This window comes from Erinaceus europaeus, chromosome 3 (assembly GCF_950295315.1).
Source record: "Erinaceus europaeus chromosome 3, mEriEur2.1, whole genome shotgun sequence".
Classification (NCBI taxonomy): domain Eukaryota; kingdom Metazoa; phylum Chordata; class Mammalia; order Eulipotyphla; family Erinaceidae; genus Erinaceus; species Erinaceus europaeus.
Window position 1 is genome coordinate 108,936,089 of NC_080164.1, and position 26,831 is coordinate 108,962,919.

General features: G+C 38.2%; 1 protein-coding gene across 1 annotated transcript in view; it reads right to left on the reverse strand.

Moving 5' to 3' along the window:
• GRID2 (glutamate ionotropic receptor delta type subunit 2) overlaps window positions 1-26,831 on the reverse strand; it is a 1,638,698-nt gene that overhangs the window by 233,736 nt on the left and 1,378,131 nt on the right. The window contains exon 13 of the mRNA XM_060188447.1: window positions 26,024-26,162. Within this exon, the coding sequence (XP_060044430.1) occupies window positions 26,024-26,162 (139 nt within the window). The remainder of the gene's footprint in view (window positions 1-26,023; window positions 26,163-26,831) is intronic.

Here is a 26,831-nt window from a genome sequence, read left to right on the forward strand (position 1 = left end):
CAGAGGAAAAGAAAGAATATGGGGAAGAGACATTTGTGAGAGTTGCTTGAAAGTGTATCTGGGTAGAATTCAGATTCTTTTTCTTTTTTAATTTTGTTAGTGATTTAATGTTGATTTACAAAATTATATGTCAACAGGGGTACTACACTATTCTCACCACCAGGGTTCTGAATCTTCAGACTCCTCACTGCAAGCCACCGTAGTTCCTTTAAGGTTGTAGACATGGGCTACTCATCATTTCTACAACTATTTGTCTACATTTATACATAACTGCCCCCCTTTTCTTCCTAATCCAATCCTCTCTTCTCCTAGAATTCAGATTCTTGCTCAAGAAAAATATGTATAAGGGAAATATTACTGAAGAGTGACTAGCATTAGATATTTTTAAATATATTTTATTATCTGTATTTATTTATTGGATAGAGATAGCCAAAAATTGAGAGCAGGGTGGAGATGGAGAGAGAGAGAGACAGAGAGACACCTGCAGCCCTCTTTCACCACCCATGAAGTTTTCTCTCTGCAGGTGGAGAGCAAGGGCTTGAACCTGGGTCCTTGCACAGTGTACACCACCACCTGGCCCCTGATTTTTTTTTTTTTTTACTTAATTGATACTTTCAGAAATATTTTTTTCTGTCACTATTACAAAGGCTTATTAACACAAAGTCATAAATATCCCAGACACTCTGTCATAAGAAAAGCTATTGCTTAAAAGCTCGGCTTGACTCAAAGAGAAGCCAAGGCTTTCAAGTGAATCAGAACTATATCCTCCATGTGTTCTTACTAAACTTCCTCTTACTTTTCATCACCTTGTGTAATTTGTCAAGGTCCTTATGAGATCTTATGGTGTGGTTCTAGTCAATAATCACCCCTACTCAATCTAAAGTCATCTGCATATTTTATAAGCTTACTCCCTGTTCCATACAGCAAATCGACACTGAAAATGTTAATTAGAATCAAGACTGGTGCTGACTTCTGGAGAAAACCTCAATGAGTATACCCTCCAAGGCTGACACTGAACCATCGATCACTACCTCACATATTGCCCACTAACAAGCTGTGAGACAACAATACATAGTATTACTGCATGGAAGAGTCGCCTGCATGAAATATGGTGTGGATTCAAATGAGGAATCAATAGCAATTTGTAACTTTCCCCCCCTGTAATTTCTTTTAAGGAGCTCAAAGCATTAATCACATTATGAAATTATTCATGGTGGAGAGAAATGACTGGAGAGGAAGAAGTCACCGGAAGACTCAGCAGGGCTAACTTAATGGCCTTTCTGAAGATCAGAAGCAACACCACTGCCAAAGTAAAATGGAGTTCATTATTTTAGTGAAGGCTCAAATGAATTTAACTATAAATAACAATATTAATAAAACTTGGTTCTCACTAATGCAGAGTATGGATCCAAGTTCTACTGACAACTCCAACTTTCCCAAGTCCAAACCATAATTATTTTGTTCCCAGTACACTAGGCCTACGAAGTTCTCAAAAGAATAATTGTTTTAAGAATTTGTCAGATGTCAGGGGGTATAGCTAAGAGATAGAGCATCTGACTGCAGATCAAGAATTTGTCAGATAAGCAATGGTCTGATTTCCATCAAAGTGCTATTTTTCTTTTGAGGAATTTCACTGAAAGTGTGTACAAATATGTATCCCTGTGCTCAAAGTCAAGCAAGTTTTAGCCATCATTCAGAAGAGAAAAGCTCAGACTGTAAGTGTCAATACTGACACCCACTCTTCAAAAGGCATTCTTGTGGATTCTACAAGCCTTTTTCTCAGCAAAACGACATTATTAATCCGAAATAGCAGCCCACACCATCCCATAACTTGTTATGACCTGAGGTACTTTGCAATTTTCTTCATCATCAAGGCTTGAGAAATGGTGTGTGTGTGTGTGTGTGTGTGTGTGTGTGTGTGTGTAGGCAAAAGCCATTAAATGTAAATTGGACATCTTTAGGTGGCAGGAGCTCATGGAGGAAATTATGAGGATCAGACACTAATGGGGTCAGACAGATACTTATCAGAAGATGAGGTGGGCACAGCAAGGCTGCAGGCATTATGGAGAGGACAGGAAAGAAAGACAGGAACTGAAAAATGGGGAAGAAAAAGAGAAGTCACAGCAAAACAAGCATATTCTTTCAATTTTACCTTTCAGTGTAAGATTTTCTGGGACAGGCAGAAAAGAATAAGACCGGGGTATCAGATGAGCTCTGGGTCTCACACCAGGCTTCGGTTTCTTTCAAAAATATCCATGTGAATGTATATATATCCTTTTGTTGCCCTTGTTTTATTTTTGTAGTCCTTGTTGGAAAGGACAGAGAGAAATGGAGAAAGGAGGGGAAGACAGGAGGAGGAGAGAAAGACACCTGCAGACCTGCTTCACTGCCTGTGAAACGACTCCCCTGCAGGTGGGGAGCCGGGGGCTCAAACTGGGATCCTTAGGCCGGTCCTTGTGCTTTGCACCATGTGCGCTTAACCTGATGTGCTACTGCCCGACTCCCAAGAATGTATATATTTTATCAGTTGTCTCTTGTTTTGTCTAATAAGATGTCATTTGTGCACATCCTATAAAATTGCAATGACTTCAAACCGTCAGGATCCCGGTTCAAACCCCCGGCTCCCTACCTGCAGGTAGGTCCCTTCACAGGCGGTGAAGCAGGTCTGCAGGTGTCTGTCTTTCTCTCCCCCTCTCTGTCTTCCCCTCCTCTCTCCATTTCTCTCTGTCCTATCCAACAACAACGACATCAATAATAACTACAACAATAAAACAACAAGGGCAACAAAAGGGAATAAATAAATAAAATAAAATAAAAATAATAATAAAAAAATAATAAAATAAACTTGCAATGACTTCAGTTGGGGGACAGGAGGTAGCATGGGTTAAGACCACATGGCACAAAGCACAAGGATTGGCCTAAGGATACCTATTGGAAACCCAGGCTCCCCGCCTGCAGGGGGTTGCCTCACAAGGAGTGAATCAGGTGTCTATCTTTCTCTCCCCCTCTCTGTCTTCTCCTCCTCTCAGTTTCTCTCTGTCCTATCCAACAACAACAAGAGCAATAAGAACAATAACAATAACAAGGGTAATAAAAATGGGAAAAAAACCGGCCTCCAGGAGAAGTGGATTTGTAATGACCGAGCCCCAGCAATAACCCTGGAGGAAAAAAAAAAAGAATGACCAATTGTAGAATGAACATTGCTAAAATGAGAGAAGGAATAGATTTCATTTTTCACAGAAGTGACTGCATCATAAGGCTATGTAATCTCAGCTGTGCTTTGCTAAATACCAGCACACTTGCATGCCACAGGTAAATGTCCAATGCTCAAAGTCCAAGACTTCATGGTACAATGGGCTACTTTTAAAAGAATTACCTGCCCCTGCCTATTTCCTTCCCCTACTGATTTCCATGTTTTTGAGGCTGGAAAAGGCACAAAGTACTTAAAATCATGCTGTCTGGAATTGTGGAGACAGCATAGTGATCCTGCAAAAGATATTTATGCCTGATGCTTTGAGATCATAGATTCAATCCTCAGCACCACCATCAGTTAGAACTGAGTAATACTCTGATCTTTCTCTGTATGCCTTTTTCTCTGTAGCCCTCTCTCATAAACATAAAATACTATACAAAAAATGTTATCTTATTTAATGGCTGCAAAAACATTTTAACATTTGAATATAGATCTCTAGTCTATACTACAATGTTTTGCCAACCCAGCCTGATGTCAGCTCCACTGGACCTGATTTCACCACTATCTTCCCTACATCAATTCAGAAAATCATGTCCTCTACTCAGATCCTTTCCCCTAGAACTGTTCTATCATTTCCTAAATATACGGATTTTACCACACCTACATACAGGTGGTAGAAAGAACTGACATATTTGGCTGTCTTCAGATAAGAATGAACAGTAAGAAGAAATAGAGAGAAAAGATGAATTTATATTTATATTTATATTCTTTTTTTTTCTTTACTGGGCAGATTCATGGTTTACAGGTGACAGTAAAATACAGTAGTTGGTACATGTGTAACACTTCTCAATTTTCCACGTAACAGTCTAATCCCCCCACCTAGGTCCTCCTCTGCCATCATGTACCAGGACCTGAACACTCCCCCCCACCCCCCCCCAACCCAAGTCCTTTATTTTGGTGCAATACACTAACTCCAGTCCAATTTCTGCTTTGTGTTTCCCTTACATTGGTATTTCCCAACTTCTGCCTATGGGTGGGATCATCCTATATTCATTCTTCTCTTTCTGGATGATCTCACTTCTCATGAGGAATTAATATTGTTGAGTACTTTGTCGACTCATAGCCTTAGAGCACTATGGTTGGGGGTTGGGGGAGAGAAAGAGGGAGAGAGTATCTGACTTGTAGAGAATGATTCCACAAGGAGATGAGGCTTAGGGTGCTAATGAGCTGGAGCAGGTTTTTATACTTGTGAGCTCAATGGGTGGGATCCACTGTCTTGCTAGTGGAATCCAGTTCTTGAGAGTCACAAATCAAGCCCAGGATTGATGTTCACTGAGCTCCACAGTGGTCATGAAAGGAAGGGAGAAGGACACAGAGCTCTGTGTTCATGTAGTGAATCGATACCCCAAAAATCTTAGAATAATTTTGAAATCTACTGTTCAATCACTACTAGTGAAAATGATTATTAAAATAAGTAACTATGGATAACTCTATCCAACTTCCTGGGGGTCAGGAACATTCTAAACCAGAGTGAACACAACCCACAGATATTTCCTCTTTAGATATTAGATATTTAGATATTTCACAAGGTTTTCATATTCAACTTAGCTGTCTATCTTCATCTCATCTGAGTAAAATGTTTTTTTTTTTTTGTGTGTGTGTATCTTCATAGAAATAGATTTTTTTTTTTCTTATCATGAACGAGGGCCACTGCTAAGGCTCAGTGCCTGCACAGTTCCTTTGTTCCCAACACCATTTTTTTTTCTTTTTGATAAAAAAAGAGGGATAGAAAGGGAGAGTAAGACAGGGAGACACTGCAGTACTGTTCCAACACTCATGATGCTCCCCACCCCACTGTAAGTGCTTCCTTAGTGTCTAGGGGTTTGAACCCAAGTCCTCAGATGTGGTAATGTGTGAATTTTACCATGATAGCCACCATCTGCCCTAAAAATGGCTTGTTAATAAAAGTGAAGGTTATCTTTGAAAAATCAGCCCAATTTTGAGTCTTTTTAATTTTCTTCCAAAAGGAAAAAAAAATCCTGTCTGTAATACCTAGATGGTTATTTGTTTATAAACCATGTATTTGTGAGGGCCAGATGGTGGCACACCTGGTTAAGCACACATAGTACTAAAACATTCATCACAGAAGAACGTTAAGTGCTTTGCCAAGCAAAGCGTTTCAGCCCTGAGTAATAAAGAGCCAGGAAAGAAATAACTTCCTGCAAGGACTGTGTGTGCAGAAGCTAAGACTACAATCCCACTCCAAACTGAAACACAAAGGCTGCCTGAAGCAGCCCAGCTCACGCCAGCCATCTTGACTCAGGCAGTCCTTGATATAGTGTGCAGTTCTGGGTTGAGAGCTATGAAGTCATCTATCTGCGGGACTGAAGAGTGAGTGGGGAGGCACCAAGAAGACATAAGCTGCATGTGATTCTGGGCTCCCTCTCTCAGCCTGCAGTCAGTCATAATGCAGAGGAACTGACATTCACAAGTCTCTCTGAGTTTTTTTTTTTTTTAAATAAATATATACACATGTCCTGGAGCTACACAGGGCAGATGCCATGAAGCCTCTTTCTGGCCCTTGCATTTAATGGCTTGACTTGTAACCAACAATGTCCTCAGTTAGATTCTCTCTCTTTTGAAAAATGTTATTAGTGACTTTTTAAAGAATTTTAAATTATTTATTTATTTTCCCTTTTGTTGCCCTTGTTTTTTATTTTTGCTGTAGTTATCATTGTTGTTATTATTGATGTCGTCATTGTTAGATAGGACAGAGAGAAATGGAGAGAGGAGGGGAAGACAGAGAGGGGGAGAGAAAGACACCTGCAGACCTGCTTTACCACCTGTGAAGCGACTCCCCTGCAGGTGGGGAGCCGGGGGCTCGACCAAGGATCCTTACTCCGGTCCTTGTGCTTTGCGCCTTGTGTGCTTAACCCGCTGTGCTACTGACCGACTCACCATAAGTGACTTTTAATACTGATTTACAAAACTATGTGATGACACCTTTCCCACCACCAAAGGTCTATGTCCAATCCCTCTATAGGAAACATCAGTAGTTCTCCCCAGATCACAGATATGGGTGACTCTGATTTTATTTATTTATTATATAAATGGCTCCTGGCAGCCATTTTTTTTCTTTTTTTAATTACTAGATAGGGCAGAGAGAAATAGAAAGAGGAGGGAGAGATAGAAAGAGGGAGAGAGAGATAGACACCTGCAGACCAGCTTCATTGTTTGTGAAGCTTTTCCCCCTGCAGGTGTGGAACCTGGGACTTGAGTCCAGATCCTTGTACAGGTCCTTGTGGTTTCTACTATGTGAGCTTAACTGCTGTACCACCACCAAGCCCCCAACTATTATTTCTGTAGCCATCTCCATCTATCTGTATTTACACATAATTGCCCATATTTTTTCCTATGGTCCTGCCTTCTCTTCCTAAGTCATACCAACACCTACTAATAATTCCTAGTTTCCTTCCTTTTTTCTCTCTTCTGTCTCTAGGTTCTGATGGAATTGGAATCAGAGCCCTCTGGTCATCTATGAAACAATGTGTTGATACAAAGGTGGGAAAGCACCTTAATGTGTACAGATTTCAACTCAGAAAGTAGAAACAACCAGAAAAGCTCTTGAGTACAAAGCTAAGTATGGGTCAAAATGCAAGCTATATAAGACCAATGAGGTCTAGATACTAAATCTTGTTATGCAAACCAGAAGGGAAAGCAAAGGAGAGGAAATGATATTTGGATTGGGTGTTACAGGTCATTAAAGATATGTTAAAAGAGAAAAATGGTGTCTGGGTGATGACAGACCAAGAAGAGTGCACATATTAGCATGTGTGAAGACCTGGGTTCAAGAAGCCAGTTCCTACTTGTAGGAGGGGAGCTTCACATGCCATGGAGCCAGTGTTACAGGTGTCTCTGCTTTTTTAATTTAATTTTATTTTAATGGGAGAGAGAAAGACAGAGACAGAGACAGAGACAGAGACCAGAGCACTGCTCAGCTCTAGCTTATGATAGTCCTAGGAGTTGAACTTGGGATCTCAGAGCCTCTGGAAGTCTTTTTTATAACTGTTATACTATCTCCCTAGCCTTGTATCTCTTTTTCTCTTACTCTCGTTTTCCCTTCTCTTTTTCTTTCTGAAGTTCTCTCTGTCTCTGTCAGAAAAGAAAGGAAAAGGGAAAAAAAAAGTAGGCACTGGGAATGATGGAGTCATAGTGCAGGCACCACCTTAAGTTACCCAAAGGTTATCATCTTAGCTCATAGGTGTATCTTCTCCACAGTGGAGATGAAAATGACATATTCCTATCAAGCCATTATGAGGATTAAATGTGAGAATCTCTACACAGCACTTGGGAAAGTATCTTGTCTCCTAGTGTGCAGTCAATAATCATTAGTTACTCTGATTATGGTTTCACTGTGCCAAAGACTCTGAGCAGTGCTAATGGCACACTAATAGATAGGAAACAACCCTTACTTTTGGATAGCTGACATTCTTAAAGAGAGGACGCATAAGTAATGACTAACTGTGCCTGGGCAATCTAAAAGATGCCAGAGAGGAATGGAGTCTTGGGTCAATTCAAAGATGGAGAACAGCATGCAAACTGCACAGAGATGTGAATTTCCTATAAAAGCTGGTGAAGAGCATTGGAGAAATAGGTGAAGGCATAACTTAGTATCAGTTGGTGGACATTAGGCTGGGTCAGCTGCGGAGTTTTCAGTATGCTCTGCTAACAGAGCTGGGCATTTTTCTGATAGGATCAGGTAACTGAAAAGGTGTGCTTAAAGTTAAATTTTAACTATGATAAAGGTGATCATCTGGACCCCATATTCTAAGGAAAAACTTTAAAAAAAATCTTTTCTAAAAACATTACTTTAAAATAGATAGGATATAGAGAAATTGAGAGAGGATAGGGAGATAGAGATAAAGGGAGAGAGAGAGAGAAAGAGAGAGACCAAGAGAGAGACCTGCAGACCATTCATGAACTGGACTCCCTGCAGGTAGGGAGTGGGGAATCAAATCTGGGTCCTTGCACTTGGTAATATGTGCACTTAACCAGCTGTGCCACTGCCAGGCCTTCTGAAATAACTTGAAGAGGGAGAAGATGGATAAAAGGAAGTGATGTCTGAGGTAAACACAAAAAGAATAAGAAGTAAAGCAAGTAACATAAACAGTTAGGTTTTTATTCACTCAGTTAATAGATGGGAGGAAATCAAGAATGAAAACAAGACTGTGTTTGGTAGGAGGGAAGTGGACAAGAAATGGGAGAAGAACATAGATTATGTCAATTTGAAAGAGCTGTGTATATGAACTGAAGCCATCACATTCCTAGATCTCAAATCATATTATAGGGCCATTATAACCACAACTGCCTGGTAGGTAAACAAAAATAGACCCACTGGCCAATGAAATAGAATTGAGCGCCCAGAAATAAACCCCCACACCTATGGGAATCTAATTTTAACAAGGGGGCTCAAACTATGAAATGCTTAAAGGAGACTCTCTTTAACAAATGGTATTGGAAAAATTGGGTTGAAACTGAACTACTACATTTCACCAGAAACAAAAGTAAACATCAAATAGATCAAAGACTTGGAGGTTAGAAGGCTGGAGAAACTACTCAGATGCTAGAGTATAAAACTTGCATGATTGAGGCTCCTAGTTCAAGCTACAGGTTCTGGTTTCTCCTTTCCTCTTTCTTTCTGCCTCTCTCTCCCTCTGCCCTCTACCTCTTTTTTTTTAATTAAATACTTATTCTCATAGAAAATGAATAACATAATTAAAAAAAAGAAAATTAAAATCTGTATGAATAAAGAACTTATTGCAAGTGACATATGATTGCTCTGTGCTCTAAAATTTTATAGCACTTTCCTATTGTTCAAAATAACTTTGAAATACATCTATAAAACACTTAAAATGGAATAAAAATAATCAGACTTATTTTTCCATGGCTCAAAGACTAAAAGTCATTCACAGAAAGAAAGGTAGCCCGCGAATAACAGACCTTAAGATACACATTTTCTGAGGAGTTCATTTCAACAGCAGTCTTCTTAGAGAGGTTTCTAGAATTTCCTCACATTAGTGACTTCCCTACTTCTACTCAGTTTTGTCTTCAGGTTGGAGTTAGCAAAATATACTTTCCTTTCAAAATAAACAAATGGGCCGGCACTAAGTGCAGTGGATCACGCACACATGGCACCAAGTGCAGTGGATCACACACACATGGCACCAAGTGCAAGGACCCTGGTAAAGATCCAGGTTTGAGCCCAGGCTCCCCACCTACTGGGAGGGGTTTCCTTTCACAAGAGGTGAAGCTGGTCTACAAGTGTCAATCTTTCTCTATGTCTTCCCCTCCTCTTTCTCTTTCTCTCTGTCCTATCCAATAACAATAACAACAGCAACAAGGGCAACAAAATGGGAAAAATGAACTCCAAGAGCAGTGGATTAATAGTGCAGGCACCAAGCTCCAGTGATAAACCTGGAGGCAAAAAACAAACAAACAAACAAACCATATGTATGACTAAACTGAGACAAGTTTCTCATATTCTCTATAAATGTGAATGGCTAGTTTAAAGATACAAATGCTGGGGGTCCGGGCAACAGAGCACTGGGTTAAGCTCACATAGGAGTTTAAGTTTGAGCCCCTGGCTCCCCATCTGTCATAAGCTGTGAAGCAGGTCTGCAGGTTTCTCTCTTTCTCTTCCCCTTCTTCTCTCCCCCTCCTCTCTCAATTTCTCTCCGTCTGATCCAATAAAATGGTAAAAAAAAAAAAAAAAAAAAAAAGAGGTCTCCAGGAGCAGTAGATTTGTAGTGCAGTAGATTTGTAGTGCAGAAATAACCCTGGAGGCAAAAAAAAAAAAAAAGACACAAATGCTCCCAAATTGAATTTCTACTTCTTAAGCCAAATTTCTCTCTCAGTCTAATCTTCATCCTTTGCCATTTTCCAATTAAATAGCCCTTGAAGTAAGAAGATACGCAAACTGGGGTTCAGCAAATAGAGAGAAACTGAATGTCATAAATATGTATACATTAGTAATTTCTAGTAAGTTACTTCAGACTCCTCTATCTCATCCCTCCCACCCATCTGCCTCCCCACAGATAAAGCTGTCACTCTCCATTAGCTCCTGGAAGGATTTCAGGATTCTTTTTGTTTTTTAATGATGTGTTTATTTGCATGACACAGGGTAGTGTCAGGGACTGAAGCAGACTACCACATTATCTCCCTTAGCCTCAAAAAACCAATTATTTATTTATTTAATTTTAGTTTACATTCACTATATACAAAGTCTAAAAAGATGTTGAGCATTTTTACTGTCACGTGTTGATTTCTTTTATTTTTTTTTTATGGGTTGATTTCTTATAAAACAAATCAAACAAAGAATAGGGTACAGGAAACTTTCAGAAGATTTCTCTTAGGATCAAACTCTGGGAAAGAAAAGAGAAACAAGCAATACTGGGGGAAAAAAAAAGCTAGACAACAATGCAGATTCAAAGGTTCAAAGGTGGTTTTGTATAATTCAGTGAGCATGAAAGTGGAATGGTTCTTCCTACTTTTTCTTAGTTAAACTACATGATTGGTCTTTTAATCTTAGTCACATAGTTGTATTTGCTTGTTCTGAAAACAAACAAGAAGCAGAATGACTTTTAGTAATGTGTTTCACTTCTGCCAAAAACAATTTGAAGGGGTCTTGTAATTGTACTCAGCAGACTATAATTGAAACTAAGGCATTTATTTATTTATTTATTTATTTATTTATTTATTTATTTATTATTTTTACCAGAGTTTTGGCTTAAGGCGATGATGGAGACTGAATATTTAAAAAAAATTTTTATGCATTTAAAAAAAATTTTTAGATTTTATTTTCCCTTTTGTTGCCCTTATTTTTCATTGTTGTTGTAGTTATTATTGTTGTTATTGATGTCATTGTTGTTAGATAAGACAGAGAGAAATGGAGCGAGGAAGGGAAGACAGAGAGGGGGAGAGAAAGATAGACACCTGCAGACCAGCTTAACCGCCTGTAAGATGACTCCCTTGCAGGTAGGGAGCTAGGATCCTTAAGCCAGTCCTTGCACTTTGCGCCACCTGCACTTAACTGCTGCGCTACTGCCCGACTCCCTGGAGACTGAATTTAGGGCTTTGGTTGCCTTAGGCATGAAAGTCTTTTTTTTTTTTTATTTCTTTATTGGAAGATTAATGGTTTACAGTCAACCATAAAATACAGTACATGTATGAAATTTCTCAGTTTTCCACACAACAATTCAAACCCCACTAAATCCTCCTCATTATAGTGCTGAATTATCTCCTTGACACTCAGAATTTCTTAACAAGCCTTACCAGGCCTTTCCAGGCTTTCTTTTCATTGATCCACCTTTCTTTTCATTGTCATCCTCTGCTATCTCATGTCATCTTTCTAATCCATGGAAGCAATGTGCATATCTAATAACTTGCCTTTCTCTCTTTCATTTTTAATATTTTATTTATTTATTGAGAAGAGATAGAGAAATAGAGAGAGAAGTGGGTGATAAGAGAGAGAGCAAAAAAGAGAGACACCTGCCACACTACTTCCCCATGAGTGAGGTATTCTACCTGCATGTGGGATTGAACAAGGGTCCATGCCCATTGTAATGTATGCACTCTACAAGATGTTGTACCATTGCCTATCCTCTTCTGGACACTCTCCTTGGACTTTCACAACTATGATGCTTTTGAAAATATCTCCCAGTAAACTTCCTACTAGTCTGCTGAAATTCACCCTGTATGCTTGAGCTCTCAGAGAAGCTCTGGGATAATCAGTACTTCCTTTCCACCTACATATATTAAGGTAAGGAGCTGAATCACTCACTTTTCTGGTGCTCACAGAGTATTTCATTAATAAATCTATCTCAGCTCTTCACATCCACGTCTCTTCAACGAACTATTGGCTGGAGAAAAATATCTAAATGTCCTTGGAGATTACATTCCTAGCACAGTGTTTCCATATTTATGCAGCTACAGAATCATTTGGAGTAAGTAAATGAAGCTAATAAGAATTTTTATAGTCACAAATGTCTCCATCTCCAAAAGCCAAACTGCAATGATCTCTCTCAGTCATAACTTGCTACAGATAGTTGTTCAGGTCTGTGGAGGTAACAGAGAGAAGTAAATTATGTTGATAGTGAAAACTTGTTTGTTGCTACCACTCTCCCCACTCCTGTGTCTCAGTTAGAGCCCAGACTAGCACATACTCACTGTGCAGTACTGAGGAAAACAAATGCCTTGTAATTTCTGCTTTTCCTAAATGTGGACACATGGGTATGCAGAAGTTTTCTTAGTGGCATGTCAGAGAAAATGAATCTTTCCCTAGGGATAGTATATCATATAATCCATTTTTGCATATGATTATAAAGAAATGTTTCCAGTGGGGAAGAAAGAATCATGGTTCTGAAAAAAAAAAATCTGTCTGAGGCCCTAAGGTCCCAGGATCAACCTGCAGCACAACCATTAGTCAGAGCTGAGCAGGGCTATGGCCTCTCTCTCTCTTCAAATAAATGAATTAAATATTATTTAAAAGAAGAAAGAATTATTTCCAAAACTAGTTTGATCTGGTAGCTATATTAATTCAATAACTTCTTTTTTTTTCTGTCACTATGAGAAAAGAAGGAGAATAGGAGGAGAAAATAAATGGTCATGGGGAGCTGGCTATGGAATCATTATGCAGGCACCAAGCATTCAAAATAACCCTGGTGGCAAAATAAATAAATAAATAAAAATAATAAATGATAAATAATAAATAAATAAATAATAAAATAATAAATAAATAAAAAAGAAAGAAAAAATTAGATTTGGAATTTTCCAAGAAAGTTTGATTAGGTGCAAATGAAACTTTGAATGTTTCCAAGAATCACTGCAGGTAATTGTATTTACCAACACAACTGAGGCATGAAATTAAAGATATTTTTAAGTTTGGAAAAATAATCAGATTTCTTTATTTATTTGGCTCTGATTTCCACCCCCCCCCCATCAAAATTAGTCTAGTGATAATATGAGAAGAGAAGGGAGATCTATTATACCAGCCACTAACTTTTTTTTCTTTTCTTTTATTATTTTTTGGTTGTTCTTTTTTTTTTTTTATAAAAAGGAAACACTGACAGAAACAATAGGATAAGAGGGGTACAACTCCACACAGTTCCCACCACCAGATCTACATATCCCATCCCCTCCCTTGATAGCTTTCCTATTCTTTAACCCTCTGTAGTATAGACCCAAGGTCATTGTGGGATGCAGAAGGTGGAAGGTCTGGCTTCTGTAATTCCTTCCTCGCTGAACATGGGCATTGACAGGTCAATCAGATCCCAGCCTACCTCTCCCTTTCTCTAGTGAGGCAGGGCTCTGGAGAATCAGAGCTCCAGGACACATTGGTGGGGTTGTCTGTTGAGGGAAGTACGTATGGCAGCATGCTAGCATCTGGAACCTGGTGGCTGAAAAGAGTTAACATACAAAGCCAAACAAACTGTTGACTAATCATGAACCTAAAGGCTGGAAGAGTACAGATGAAGAGTGTGTGTGTGCATGGTGGTAGTGGGGGGTTTTCTCTGTTTTGTAGGTAGCTAGTAGGCATATTTTAGTTATATTCCAAAGGGCCTGTGGCTATACTAGATTTCTCTCTCTCTCTCTCTCTCTCTCTCTCTCTCTCTCTCTTCATTTTTCCCCTGAGCCTGAAATCTGATATGCAGGTAGATCCAAGTTATTGTCTGGAGAGATGATGCTATGGCTGGAAAAAGGATCAGAAAGCTGGATCAAGGAAGAGAGTAGCTCCCATATGGGAAAGGTGTATAAACATAGTTCAGTGTAAACCCCATTTATTTGATGTGACCTGGGGCCCATATTCAGCTTAGGAGCCTATGTGACCTCTAGATCCCTCTAGATCCAAGCTCACATTCTGTGGTCATGAGTAGGAACATTCCAAGCAACCCAAACCCAGGTGCCCCAAAACAGATGACTGGTTGAGAAAGGTGTGGTATATATACACAATGGAATACTACACAGCTATTAAAAACAATGAACCTACATTCTCTGACTCATCATCGACGGAGCTAGAAGGAATTATGTTAAGTGAGCTAAGTCAGAAAGATAAAGATGCGTATAGGATAATTCCACTCATAAACAGAAGATGCAAAAGAAGAACAGAAAGGGAAACTCTAAGTATGATTAGACTGAATTTGGGAGGGCACCAAACTAAAAACCGTGGGTTGAGGGTGAGGGTGTATGTTCTGCTTCGGGGGGGGGGGGGGAGGATGGATGGGACACAGTCTTTTGGTGGTGGGTGGTGTTTATGTACACTACTATTAACTTGCACTTATATAAATTGATTGACGGTCTCAAACTTCTTTAAAAAATTTAATACTTATTTATTTTTCCCTTTGGTTGCACTTTTTAAAAATTTCTTCATTGGGAAATTAATATTTACATTCAACAGTAAATGCAATAGTTTGTACATGCACAAAATTTCCCAGTTTTCCATATAACAATACAACTCTGTCATCCTTTATGGACTTGTATTCAACCCTCCACCCACCCTAGAGTCTTTTACTTTGGTGCAATATGCGAATTCCACTTCAGGTTCTACTTGTGTTTTATCTTCTGATCTTGTTTTTCAACTTGTGCCTGAGAGTGAGATCATCACATATTTATCCTTCTATTTCTGATTTAATTCACTTAATATGGATTTTTCAAGGTCCATCCAACATCGGTTGAAAACGGTGAAATCACCATTTTTTATTGCTGAGTAGTATTCCATTGTGTATATATACCACAACTTGCTCAGCCACTCACTTTTGTGGGACACCTGGGTTGCTTCCAGGTTTTGGCTATTACAAATTTTGTTGCTTAGAACATAGGTAGACCCAAATCTTTTTGGATGGGTGTGTTGGGTTCCTTAGGATATATCCCCAGGAGAGGAATTAAAGGATCATAGTCTAGGTCCATTTCTAGCCTTCTGAGAGTTCTCCAGACTGTTTTCCACAGAGGTTGGACCCATTTACATTCCCACCAGGAGTGCAGGAGGGTTCCTTTGACCCCACAACCTCTCCAGCATTTGCTGTGGTTACCTTTTCTGATGTATGACATTCTCACAGGAGTGAAGTGGTATCTCATTGTTGTCTTTATTTACATTTCTCAGACAGTCAGAGACTTGGAGCATTTTTTCATATGTTTCTCAGCCTTTTGGATCTCTTCTGTGGTGAATATTCTGTCCATGTCCTCTCCTCATTTTTGGATGAGATCATTTGTTTTCTTGTGATCGAGTTTGGCAAGCTCTTTATATGTTTTGGATATTAAACTCTTGTCTGATGTATGACATGTAAAATCTTCTCCCATTCTGTGAGGGGGTCTCTTAGTTTCGGTATTAGTTTTTTTTTGCTGTGCAGATGCTTTTTAATTTGATGTAGTCCCATAGTTTATTCTTGTCTTAGTCTTTTTTGTAATTGGATTTGTTTTATTGAAGATGTATTTAAAATTTATGCAGAAAAGAGTTCTGCCAATATTCTCCTCTAAGTATCTGATAGTTTCTGGTCTAACATCCAAATCCTTGATCCACTTGGAATTTATTTTTGTATTTGGTGAAATATAATGGTTCAGTTTCATTCTTCTGCATGTTTCAACCCATATTTTCCAGCACCATTAGTTGAAGAGACTCTGCTTTCCCCGTTTAATACTCTGGGCACCTTTGCCAACTATAGATGTCCATGGGTATGGCAGTTTACTTCTGGGCTCTCAGTTCTATTCCACTGGTCAGTGTGTCTATTCATGTTCCAGTACCAAGCAGATTTGATGACAATAGTCCTATAGTACAGTTTGATGTCTTGAGTGTGATGCCTCCAGTTCTGTTCTTTCTTCTCAAGATTCTTTTGGCAATTCTAGGTTTTTTTCTGGTTTCAGATAAGCATTTGTAGAATTTGTTCTATTCTCCCAAAAAATATGGCTGAGATCTTGATGGAGATAGCATTAAATTTGTATATGGCTCTGGGTAGTATATTAATTTTGATGATGTTAATTCTTCCTACTCATAAATATGGAATATCTTTCCTCTTCTTTTTGTCTTTTTCAATTTCCTTGAGTAGTGACTCATAATTTTCAGTATACAAGTCTTTCACTTCTTTGGTTAGGTTTTCTCCTAGATATTTTATTGTTTTTGTTGCTACAAAAGGAACTGATTTCTGGATTTCAACTTATTCTAACTTAGTGTTTGCATAGAGGAACACCACTGACTTTTGAATGTTAATTTTGTAGCCTGACACCTTACTGCATTGCCTGATGATTTCTAAAGTCTTCTTGCTGGATTGTTTAGGTTTTCTATGTATATATCATGTCATCTGCAAATAGGGTGAGTTTGACTTCTTCTCTTCCAATCTGTATGTCTTTAATTCCTTGCTTTTGACTGATTGCTATGGCAAGAACTTCCAACACTATGTTGAATAGTAATGGTGATAGTGGGCATCCCTGTCTAATACCTGATCTGAGGTGAAATGCTTCCAGTTTTTCATCATTGAGTATGATTTGGCTGTAGGTTTGCTATATACAGACTCCTCTATCTTCAGTAATTATTCCATCTATTGCCATTTTTTGTAGCGCTTTGATAGTGAAGAGATGTTGTATTTTGTCAAAGGCTTTCTCTGCATCTATTGATAAGACCATGTGGTTTTTGGTTTTTGTTGATGTGGTGGATCACTTTGATTGATTTACATATATAAAATCAACCTTGGATCCCAGTGATAAATGCCACTTGGTCATGATGAATAATCTTTTCTCTTTTAAATTTGTTTTTTATTTAAGAAAGGATAAATTAACAAAACCATAGGGTAAGAGGGGTACAATTCCACATAATTCCCACCACCCAATCTCCATATCCCATCCCCTCCCCTGATAGCTTTCCCATTTTCTATCCCTCTGGGAGCATGGACCCAGGGTAATATACTGCTGTATATGGTTGGATAGAATTTTGTACAATATTTTAGCAGCTATGTTCATCATACTACAGATATTGGTCTGTAGTTCTCTTTTTTGGTTGTGTATCTATCTCCTTTTGAAAGCAAAGTGATGTTGGCTTAATAGAAGCTGTAATGGAGTATTTAGTGTCTTAAATCTTCTGGAAGACTTTTAAAAGTAGAAGTATTAACTCTTCCTTGAAGGTTTTGTAGAATTCATTTGTAAAACCATCTGGTCCAGGACTTTTATTTTTGGGGAGATTTTTGATAACTGTTTCAATTTCATTAGCTCTGATGGGCCTGTTTATGTTATCTAGTTCCTCTTTACTTAATTTTGGAAGTTTGTAGGTATCTAGGAAATCATCCATTTTTTCCAGGTTCTCTATCTTGTTGCATATAGTTGTTCACAGAAATCTCGCATGATACACTGAATTTCTGCATTGTTTATTGTAATATCTCCTCTTTCATTTATGATTCGATTTATTTGGGTCTTCTCCCCTTTTTGTTTTATGAGTCTGGCTAAAGGTTTGTTAATTTTGTTCACTCTTTCGAAGAGCCAATATTTACTTCACTGATCTTTTGTATGGCTTTCTTATTTTCAATGTTGTTTATTTCTGCCCTAACTTTAGTAATTTCTGTCCTTCTGGTTGCTTTAGGATTCCTTTGTTCTTCTTCTAGGTCTTTTAAAAAAAATTATTTATTTATTTATTCCATTTGTTGCCCTTGTTGTTTTATTATTGTAATTATTATTGATGTTGTTGTTGGATAGGACAGAAATGGAGAGAGGAGGGGAAGACAGAGGGGGAGAGAAAGATAGACACCTGCAGACCTGCTTCACCACCTATGAAGCGACTCCCTTGCAGGTGGGGAGCCAGGGGCTTGAACCAGGATCCTTATGCTGGTTCTTGTGCTTTGCGCCACCTGCACTTAACCCTCTGTGCTACTGCCTGACTCCCATTCTTCTAGGTCTTTAATATGTGTCATCTGGCTGTCTATTTGTACTTTTTTCTTGTTTCCTAAGGTGTGCTTGTATGGCTATGAACTTCTCTCTCACTACTGCCTCAGCTGTGTCCCAAATATTTTGATAGCTTGTTTCTTCATTTTATTGAACTCTCCAAACATTTTGATTTCTTCCTTTATTTCCTCTTTGACCCAGCAGCTGTTAAGTAGTGTACTGTTGAGCTTCTACATTTTGGGACTTTTACTAATATTTAGTTGATTGTTCAGTGTTAGTTTAATTCCACTGGGGTCTAAGAAGATGCTTGCGATGATTTCAATGCTCTTTAATTTGCTGATTTTTGTCTTTGTGACTTAACATAGGGTATATCTTTGAGAATGACCCATGTGGACTTGAGTAAAATGTGCATTTCAGCTTCTTGGGATGAATAACTCTAAAAATGACCAATAGTTATAGTTTACCTATCTCCCCATTTAGCTCCCTCATGTCTTTGTTGATTTTCTGCCTGGATAATCTGTCCAGTTGGTTTGTATGATAGTTTTACATCCTTTCACTCTGAGTCTGTGTTTGTCTTGTTGAGTTAGGTGGGTTTCCTTTAGACAGCATATTGTTCGGTTGTATTTTCTGATCCATCTTCCTACTCTGTGCCTTTTAATAGGTGATTTCAGGCCATTGACATGTATTGATATCATAGATTGAAGATATTTTAACACCATTCTTGTAGATTTTTAGAGTGTTCCAATATGTGGCATATTTATTGTGGTCTGATTGTTTATAGGAGACCATTCAGAACTTCTTTCAGGGCAGGCTTGGTGATAGTTGATTCTTTCAACTGTTGCTTGTCTGAGAAGGTTTTTATGCCTCTATCTAGTCTGAATGACAGTCTAGCAGGATACAGTAGCCTTGGTTGAAAGCCGTTCTCATTTAGCACTCAATAGATATCTTGCCATTCTCTTCTGGCCTGTAGTGTTTATGTGGAGAAGTCTGCTGCTATTCTTACGAGGTTTCCTCTGTAGGTGACTCTTTGTTTTTCTCTTGCAGCCTTCAGGATACTTTCTTTATCCTTATTATCCTTATTCCTTTCCATTGTAAATATGGTGTCTTTAAGTCTAGGTTAATTCTTTTGGAACCCTCTAGGCTCTTGAAATTTTATGTCTTTGATGTTGTCTAGACAAGAGAAGTTCTCAGCTATTATGTCCTGAAGAATGCTTTCTTCCCCTCCTTCTCTTTCTTCCTCTGGTAAGCCAATAATGCATATATTATTTATTTTAAAGTCATCCCAAAAACTCTGTTGTTGTTTTGTTTTCAGTATCTCTTTTCTCTTTTTGAGATATTGTACTTTTTTAGTTGTCTCTAATTCTTCCTTGATCTTGCTAATTATGTCTTCAGCCTCATTTATTCTATTCTCTCTCCTCTCTATTGTTATCTGGAGTTCATCTATTTTGCTACCCTGTTCTGATACTGTTTTAGCTTGTTCAGCTAGTTGTTTTCTTAGTTCAGCTACTTCAGCTTTCTGTTTCTAATAACCTAGAGATAATTAGTGTTTTCTTCCAGGGTCTCATTCATTGCTTCTGCATTTCTGATGACAATTATTTCAAATTCTTTACTCACTCCTTGATTATTTCCTTAACTATTGTTTGGATGTTCATCTTATTATTTTGTGCTTTAACCTTTGGGGGGCTTTTATCTGGACTCTTGTCTTGGTTCATTTCTCCAATATTTCTTCTTGTTGGTTTAACCATTTTATATAGTATGTTATGTATATTATCTCAATACTTTTCAAATTACTGATCACTCTTGCCTGGATTGAGTTGTTTCTAAGTAAGGTAATTAAAGGGTTAACAGTTGTGGAAATTAATAGTTGTTTCAATATTATTTTAATCCCTGAGTTGGAGCACAGTGACTTAGAAGCTACTCTTTTGTTCTTTTTATTCCCTGTAGGCTATGAGAGCCTGAGGGCTTTTAAACTATAAGTAGGCTTCCTAGTTTAATCACTGATTCCTGACCAAGAGATAAAGCAGGGTGGTGCAGAGATAATCTAGTGGTTATGCAAAGAGACTCTCACAGCTCCACTGTTAGGCCACCAAGGTATAGATCTTCTCCTGAGTTTCTTCGTTAATTCTCTGTCCCCTGGTGTCAACAGTGGGGTCTTCCCTGCCACTGCTCTAGATCCTGAGGGCAGTAGCAATGGAGACTAACAGTTGCATTTGGTGAGTCTTAGGAGAGTCTTCTCATCCCTTTAGCTATATTTTTGTTGGTGATACAGACTAGAGGTGTTGTTTCAACTGGTAAACTGCGAGAATGTTATCAGCCACTTAATCTTTCTCTAGGCTCCTCTCTGTCCATGTACCACACATGTTTGAACTCACCAGTGATTTGGTGGGTTCCTGAAGTCATTCTAGTCTTGTCTTTTTGCGGTCCCAGGTGGTCTCCTTTGGTATTCATAGTTGACTCCTGAATGTCTCATACTTTTTAATGCACAGACCATAGGCTGAGTCTTTGAAATGTTTTCTCCCTTAAAGCTTAGACCAGGGAGAACAGTAGCATCCAGTTGCACAGCTATATACAAGTAATGTCAATGGGCATAAATTATGGTGATGTTTTCTATGATACAGCAGATCCTAACAAGGTATTTTTCAAAGTTAACTCAATTGCCAAATAATGTGACTATAGCAATAACTATTGATTTCATTCTTAATCCCTAAAATAGCAGGAACCTCCTGCTTCCTCTATACAGCCTTTAGCTTGTAACAATGATTTCTACCAGAAAACATTTTTTAAAGAAATTAGTGCTCACTTATTTTGTAGAACAGTACTTGAGAAAAACAATGGAAAATTGTGATATACACCATGGAATACTACTAAGGTATTAAAAATGATGGTTTCACCATTTTCAGCCCATCTTGAATGGAGCTTGAAGAAATCATGTTAAGTGAAATAAGTCAGAAACAGGTTGAATATGGGATGATTTCACTCAGAGGCAAAAGGTGAAAAACAAGATCAGAAGAAAAAACACTAAGCAGAACCTGAGCTGGAGTTGGTGTATTGCACTAAAATAAAAGACTCTGGGATTGGTAAGGGGAGAGTACAGGTCCAGAAATAAGTGAAGACAATTTTAAATAAAATAATTGAATTTTCATAGCCAGTGATCACCAAGAGTCATCATAATGAAAAGTGTGACTAACATTCTGGTCCTAGAACAGGGGTAGTATTGTTATGTGGAAACTGGAAAATGTTATGCATGTACAAACTCTTGTATTTACTGTTGACTGAAAAGCTATCCCCCAGTAAAGAAATAATAAATTAAAAAAACATTAATACCTATTGAAAATAAACATGAATTCATAGCAAAAAAAGAAAATTGTTATGTATTATTCTATTATGTTTTACTTTCAGAACAAACCTATGAGTGTGAAAATTCAAGGGAGTTTTTTTATTATTATTTATTTATTCCCTTTTATTGCCCTTGTTGTTTTATTGTTGTCGTTGTTGGATAGGACAGAGAGAAATGGAGGGAGGAGGGGAAGACAGAGGGGGGAGAGAAAGACAGACACCTGCAGACCTGCTTCACCGCCTGTGAAGAGACTCCCCTGCAGGTGGGGAGCCCGGGGCTCGAACCGGGATCTTTACGCCGGTCCTTGCGCTTTGTGCCACGTGCGCTTAACCCTCTGCGCTACTGCCCGACTCCCGAGAGTTTTTTTTTTTTTCCATTATTGTCCTATGAAAGTCTATAGAGAAACTAATTATGGCCAAGATAAGCAAGTTAACTGCAAAAGCCACCTGTAGATAAGAAACACCCCCCTTTTTTGTTTGTTCTTTAAATTTGTATTTATAAAAAGGAAAAACTGACAAAAACCATAGGATAAGAGGGATACAACTCCACACAATTACCACCACCAGAACCTCGTATCCTATCCCCTCCCCTGATAGCTTTCCTGTTCTTTAACCCTCTGCGAGTATGGACCCAAGGTCATTATGGGGCACCAAAGCTAGTTTAGCCATGGACCCTTTGGAATATAACTAAAATAAGCCTACTAGCTACCTTCAAAATTGAGATGCCAAATCTTCATCTGCACTATTCCAGCCTTTAGGTTCATGATTAGTTAACAATTTGTTTGGCTTTATGTATGTTAATTCTTTTTTCAGCCACCAGGTTCCAGATGCTACCATGATGCCAAGCAGACTTCCCTGAGTAGACAACCTCCCCAATGTGTCCTGGAGCCCTTCTTTCCCAGATCCCTGCCCCACTAGGGAAAGAGAGAAACAGGTTGGGAGTATGGATTGACCTGATGACACCCATGTTCATCAGGGAAGAATTTACAAAAGAAAAAGAAAGGAAAAAAAAAGAAACCCCTTTAGTGGATTGTTATCTGATTAATGTGGCCTTCCAATTCTGATGCTACTGGCCATATCATCTAGAGCATTTCATTCTTAAACTTCCATTTCATTATCTAAATAATGGGAGTAAGGGGAGTATTAGCATGATTAGGGCTATTTTGAGGAATAGTATTGCATGTAACAGGGTTCATAAATCCACATTGAATGTTAGCCACACTTTTTAATATAATGATTCTTGGTGATCACTGACTATAAAAAAATCCAATTATTTTATTTAAAATTGTCTTCATTTATTTCATTTAAAATCCTTCAAGTTCAGATATGGACTACACAGGCTTTTATCTTTAAGAAAAAGTCAATGCAACACTGTATATGTAATTCATAAGAACTATTGTCAGAAAAAAACACATGATTAAGATGAAATAATCCACTGCAATTTTAATACTGTTTTCTTTTACTACTATTATTGTGTTTACTGGAAGAAAGAAAGGTCTAAAACCATATGTACATTTATTTTATATATATATAGGCAAAATTTTGGCTTAAAAATAAGCAAGAGTGGGAGAAGGACTAGAGCATCACTCTACATATCAGGGTCCAGGAGTTGAGTTCAGGTACTCAGACCTGCAGGCCTAGTGTTTAACACTGTACTACTTTTCTTCTTATTATTTTTAAAAATATACATTTTTCAATCCAAGAGAGATACAGAGGGAAATAAGTACACAGAGAGATAGAGATAAAGAGATAAAAGAGACCAGAGCGCTGCTCTACTCTGGCTTATGGTGGTGCCAGGGATTAATCCAGGACCTCAGGGCTTCAGTCATGAAAGACTGTTACATAATGCTATTTCCGAAGCCCCCAAACCTACTTTCTTTAATGTGAATCCTACTAATTGGATCTGCAAGGCAGTATTAACCTGCATGGCAGTTATCAGTGTAGTGTAATTACCTCGTGTTGTGACGTATGCATGACCCAACACAAATATCTGTTAATTCCTAAGGAAGAAGGAGGAGGAGGAGGAGGGAGAGGATGAAGAGGAGGAAGAGGAGGAAAAGGAGGAGGAAGAGAAGAAAAACTAATTTGAGGAATGTTGTCCTTTGCATCCCATCACTTAACAGTGACTGAAGTCATCTTTTATCCTTTATAACGGTCTAAGTTAAGTCCCAGGGTGTGGATGGGATTTAGTTAAGGGCTCAGTAAGTAGTCAAAAAGATTTCGGCATCCATGCTCTTGAATTAATCACTCTTTAGCTCAAAGCATCATCTTGAATTAGTCACTCTTTAGCTCAAAGTTTGGGGCAAGTAATCTTCCAAACTTCAGCCTCCCCACAGAAGAGATTATTAATAGCATGTTTTTCTGGAGATGGCTGTAGTAAATGAGGCAATGCATGTCAAACACTGAGCACAAAGTCTGCCATCTTGTAAGTGCTCCATAAATGTTAATTATTATGCTTATAATTTTACTAATTTCATTGATTTCTTGGATGGGCAGCTATACTCATTTCCATTCTTGGTGAAAGTATGGTTCTGATGAGGTCATCAGTTTAACTTCCCATGCACTCCATTCTGCACCATTACATCTTAATGTTGCCCACAGAATTTGCTGCCAGAGGAATAAGTAGAAAGGATATGAAGCTTCTGTACCAAGACAGTAATGAGAAACAACTGGAGGGCCATTATTTGATAAGAAAATCAGTAATATATATAATTAAATGGATGCCATAGCTAACTGTTATTGTTAAGAGTTGAGTTTGATAATTTTGGTTTGCACAGCACACTCAATAAAGTGAAAACACAGTACAGATCATTCCTTTATTCCTTTTTAATTTTATTTTTAATCTTGTGCTAGAGTCATTTTATTGATACTGATGAACTTCATTTAGATGTTATTTTTAAGGCAAGAAGAACTTTGTCTTAGTGCACTTGGTTGAGCACACATTACAATGTGTAAGGATCTAGGTTCAAGTCCCTAGTCTTCAACTTCAGGGGGGAAGCTTTGCAAGTGATGGAGCAGGAATTGAGGTATCTTTCTTTCTCTCTCCTTTATCTCCCCCTCCTTCTCATATTCTGGCTGTCTCTATCCAATAACTAAATAAAGATAATTTTTTTTTTTAAAAAGAACTGCATCTTATTTTTTATTTTTATTATTTTGGTTTTTTTTTTTTGGTTGTTGTTGTTCTATATAGCCACAGAATTATCACTGTTGGCTTGGTGCTGGCACTATTAATCCACTGCTCCCAACAGGCATTTTTTCCCCTTCTTTTTCTTCCTTTCTATTCTACTGGACAAGACAGAGAGAAATTGAGAGAGAAGGGGGAGACAGAGAGGGAAAAATAAAGATAAATACCTGCAAACCTTCTTCACCCCTGAGGTGACCCTCCTGCAGGTGAGGATTAGGGGCTAGGACCCAGGTTCTTGTGCATGATAATGTGTGTACTTAACAAGGTGCACCACTGCCCAGCCCAGCCCCTCTTATCACTTCGTTTAAGAACTAGTTATGTTATCTTTAATGTAATGAAAACACTAATAAAACATGACTTTATCAGTTTATAGTTAATTTCTCTCTCTTCCTTCTCCAAATCATCTTTCAGTATCTAGCATATATCCAAGCACTTACTAAGATAGCACATGCATAATGGGACAGACTTAAGGTAAAAAATGGGATGGTCAAACTCAAAATATGTGTTTATTTTGCCCCTGTAGTGTTTACATTATTATGCAGACATAGTATTCTTTGTGAAGGATAAAATTCTGAAGATGTTTTTCTTTCTGGGAAAATATGAGTATTGCATTCAAATCTATAAGAAATACTGTATGATTATAATAGTGCTTTCATGAGTTTGACTATCCTATAGCATATAGGATATGACTATATTATATACTATATAGGATATACTATATTATAGTGCTTTCATGAGTTTGACTATCCTATAGCATATAGACTTCTCCATAGCATCAGCAAATGGTGAATAAACATCAGATACTACGTAACTTATTTAGAGAGTCTTAGCCATGCTCATTGTTGTCATTGATTTGTGACTACTAGAAATGTTGCTACTTCTTGGGGTATGAATCAAACTTCCAATGCCAATTCCAAGCAGAGAAGTAATTACAGAAGCCAAGAACTTCCATCTTCTGTACCCCATAAAGAATTTTGATCCATACTACCAGAGAGGGAGAAGTGATAGGAGAATATGACCAGAGGGCTCTGAATTCCAACTGCATCAGGACCCAGAGAGAAAAGAGGAAAAAGGGAGTGACATTCAGATGTAGTAATAAGTGTCAGTGTGACTTGCAAAGGAAGAGAAGATGGCATCATATAGAAAAAAATAGGGCACGGCAAATAAAAATATAGACAAATAGTTATAGAAATCATAGCAGTTATCAGCAACCTTGAGAAAACAGCAATAACTTCCAGTGGAGGGAATGGGGATTCAGAACTCTGGTGGTGGGAATGGTGCAGAGTTGTACCCCTGCTATCTTGTAATTTTCTAAATTAATATTAAATAACTAAGAAAAAATAAAAACAGGCAGACTACCAAAGAAAGAAAGTAAGAAAGAAATGCTATATACTTACTGGATGGAGCTTTCAATGCGGGTTATAGTGAGGAAAGCAGCAAGGTTGGCTGTGTAAGATGAGATGACAATCAAAGCAAAGAGCCACCAAGCCCCCATCATCATCCTGGTAGCCAAAGTCGTGTATGGAACCTCACCACCTGTGTAAAGAAGCAATGAGACTAAAGGAACCTGCCCAGTGTTTACTGAAAACTCATGAGACAAACACACCGAGAAAGTTTTTCATATTACATTAGCATAGATAGGTCTCTGCATTTTGCTTTTGTCCTTCTGTCTTGTTTCATTCTTTTTTGGCCTCCACGGTTACCTCTGGGGCTTGTTTCCAGCACTATGAATCTACTGCTCCTGGAGGTCATTTTTCACCCAATTTTATAGGACAGAGAGAAATTGAGAGAGGAGGGGAAGATGAGAGGAAGAAAGAAAGACACTTACAGACCTGATTTACAGCTTGTGAAGCGACTCTCATGTAGGTGGGGAGCTGGGGGCTCAAACTGGGATCCTTGTGAGGGTCCCTTTGCTTTTTAGTATGTGTGGTACAGCCCAACCCCCGACATTTCATTCTTTTGATGAGGCTATGTAAAACCCTTTCAAGAAGAAGCATGATAAATATTGGGTATAATATCCTTAATTGACACCACTTAGACTTTCTTGTTTGGCTCTAAAACTAATTGCCCTTTGATTACAATCACACAGGCTCATTTTATTTCCAACAATGCTTGTTATTACTGATCTCAATCACTGTTCATTATAGAGAAAGTCAAAATTGTTTCTTTGAGGAGGATGGACTGGTTTAGAGACAGAATCATCAC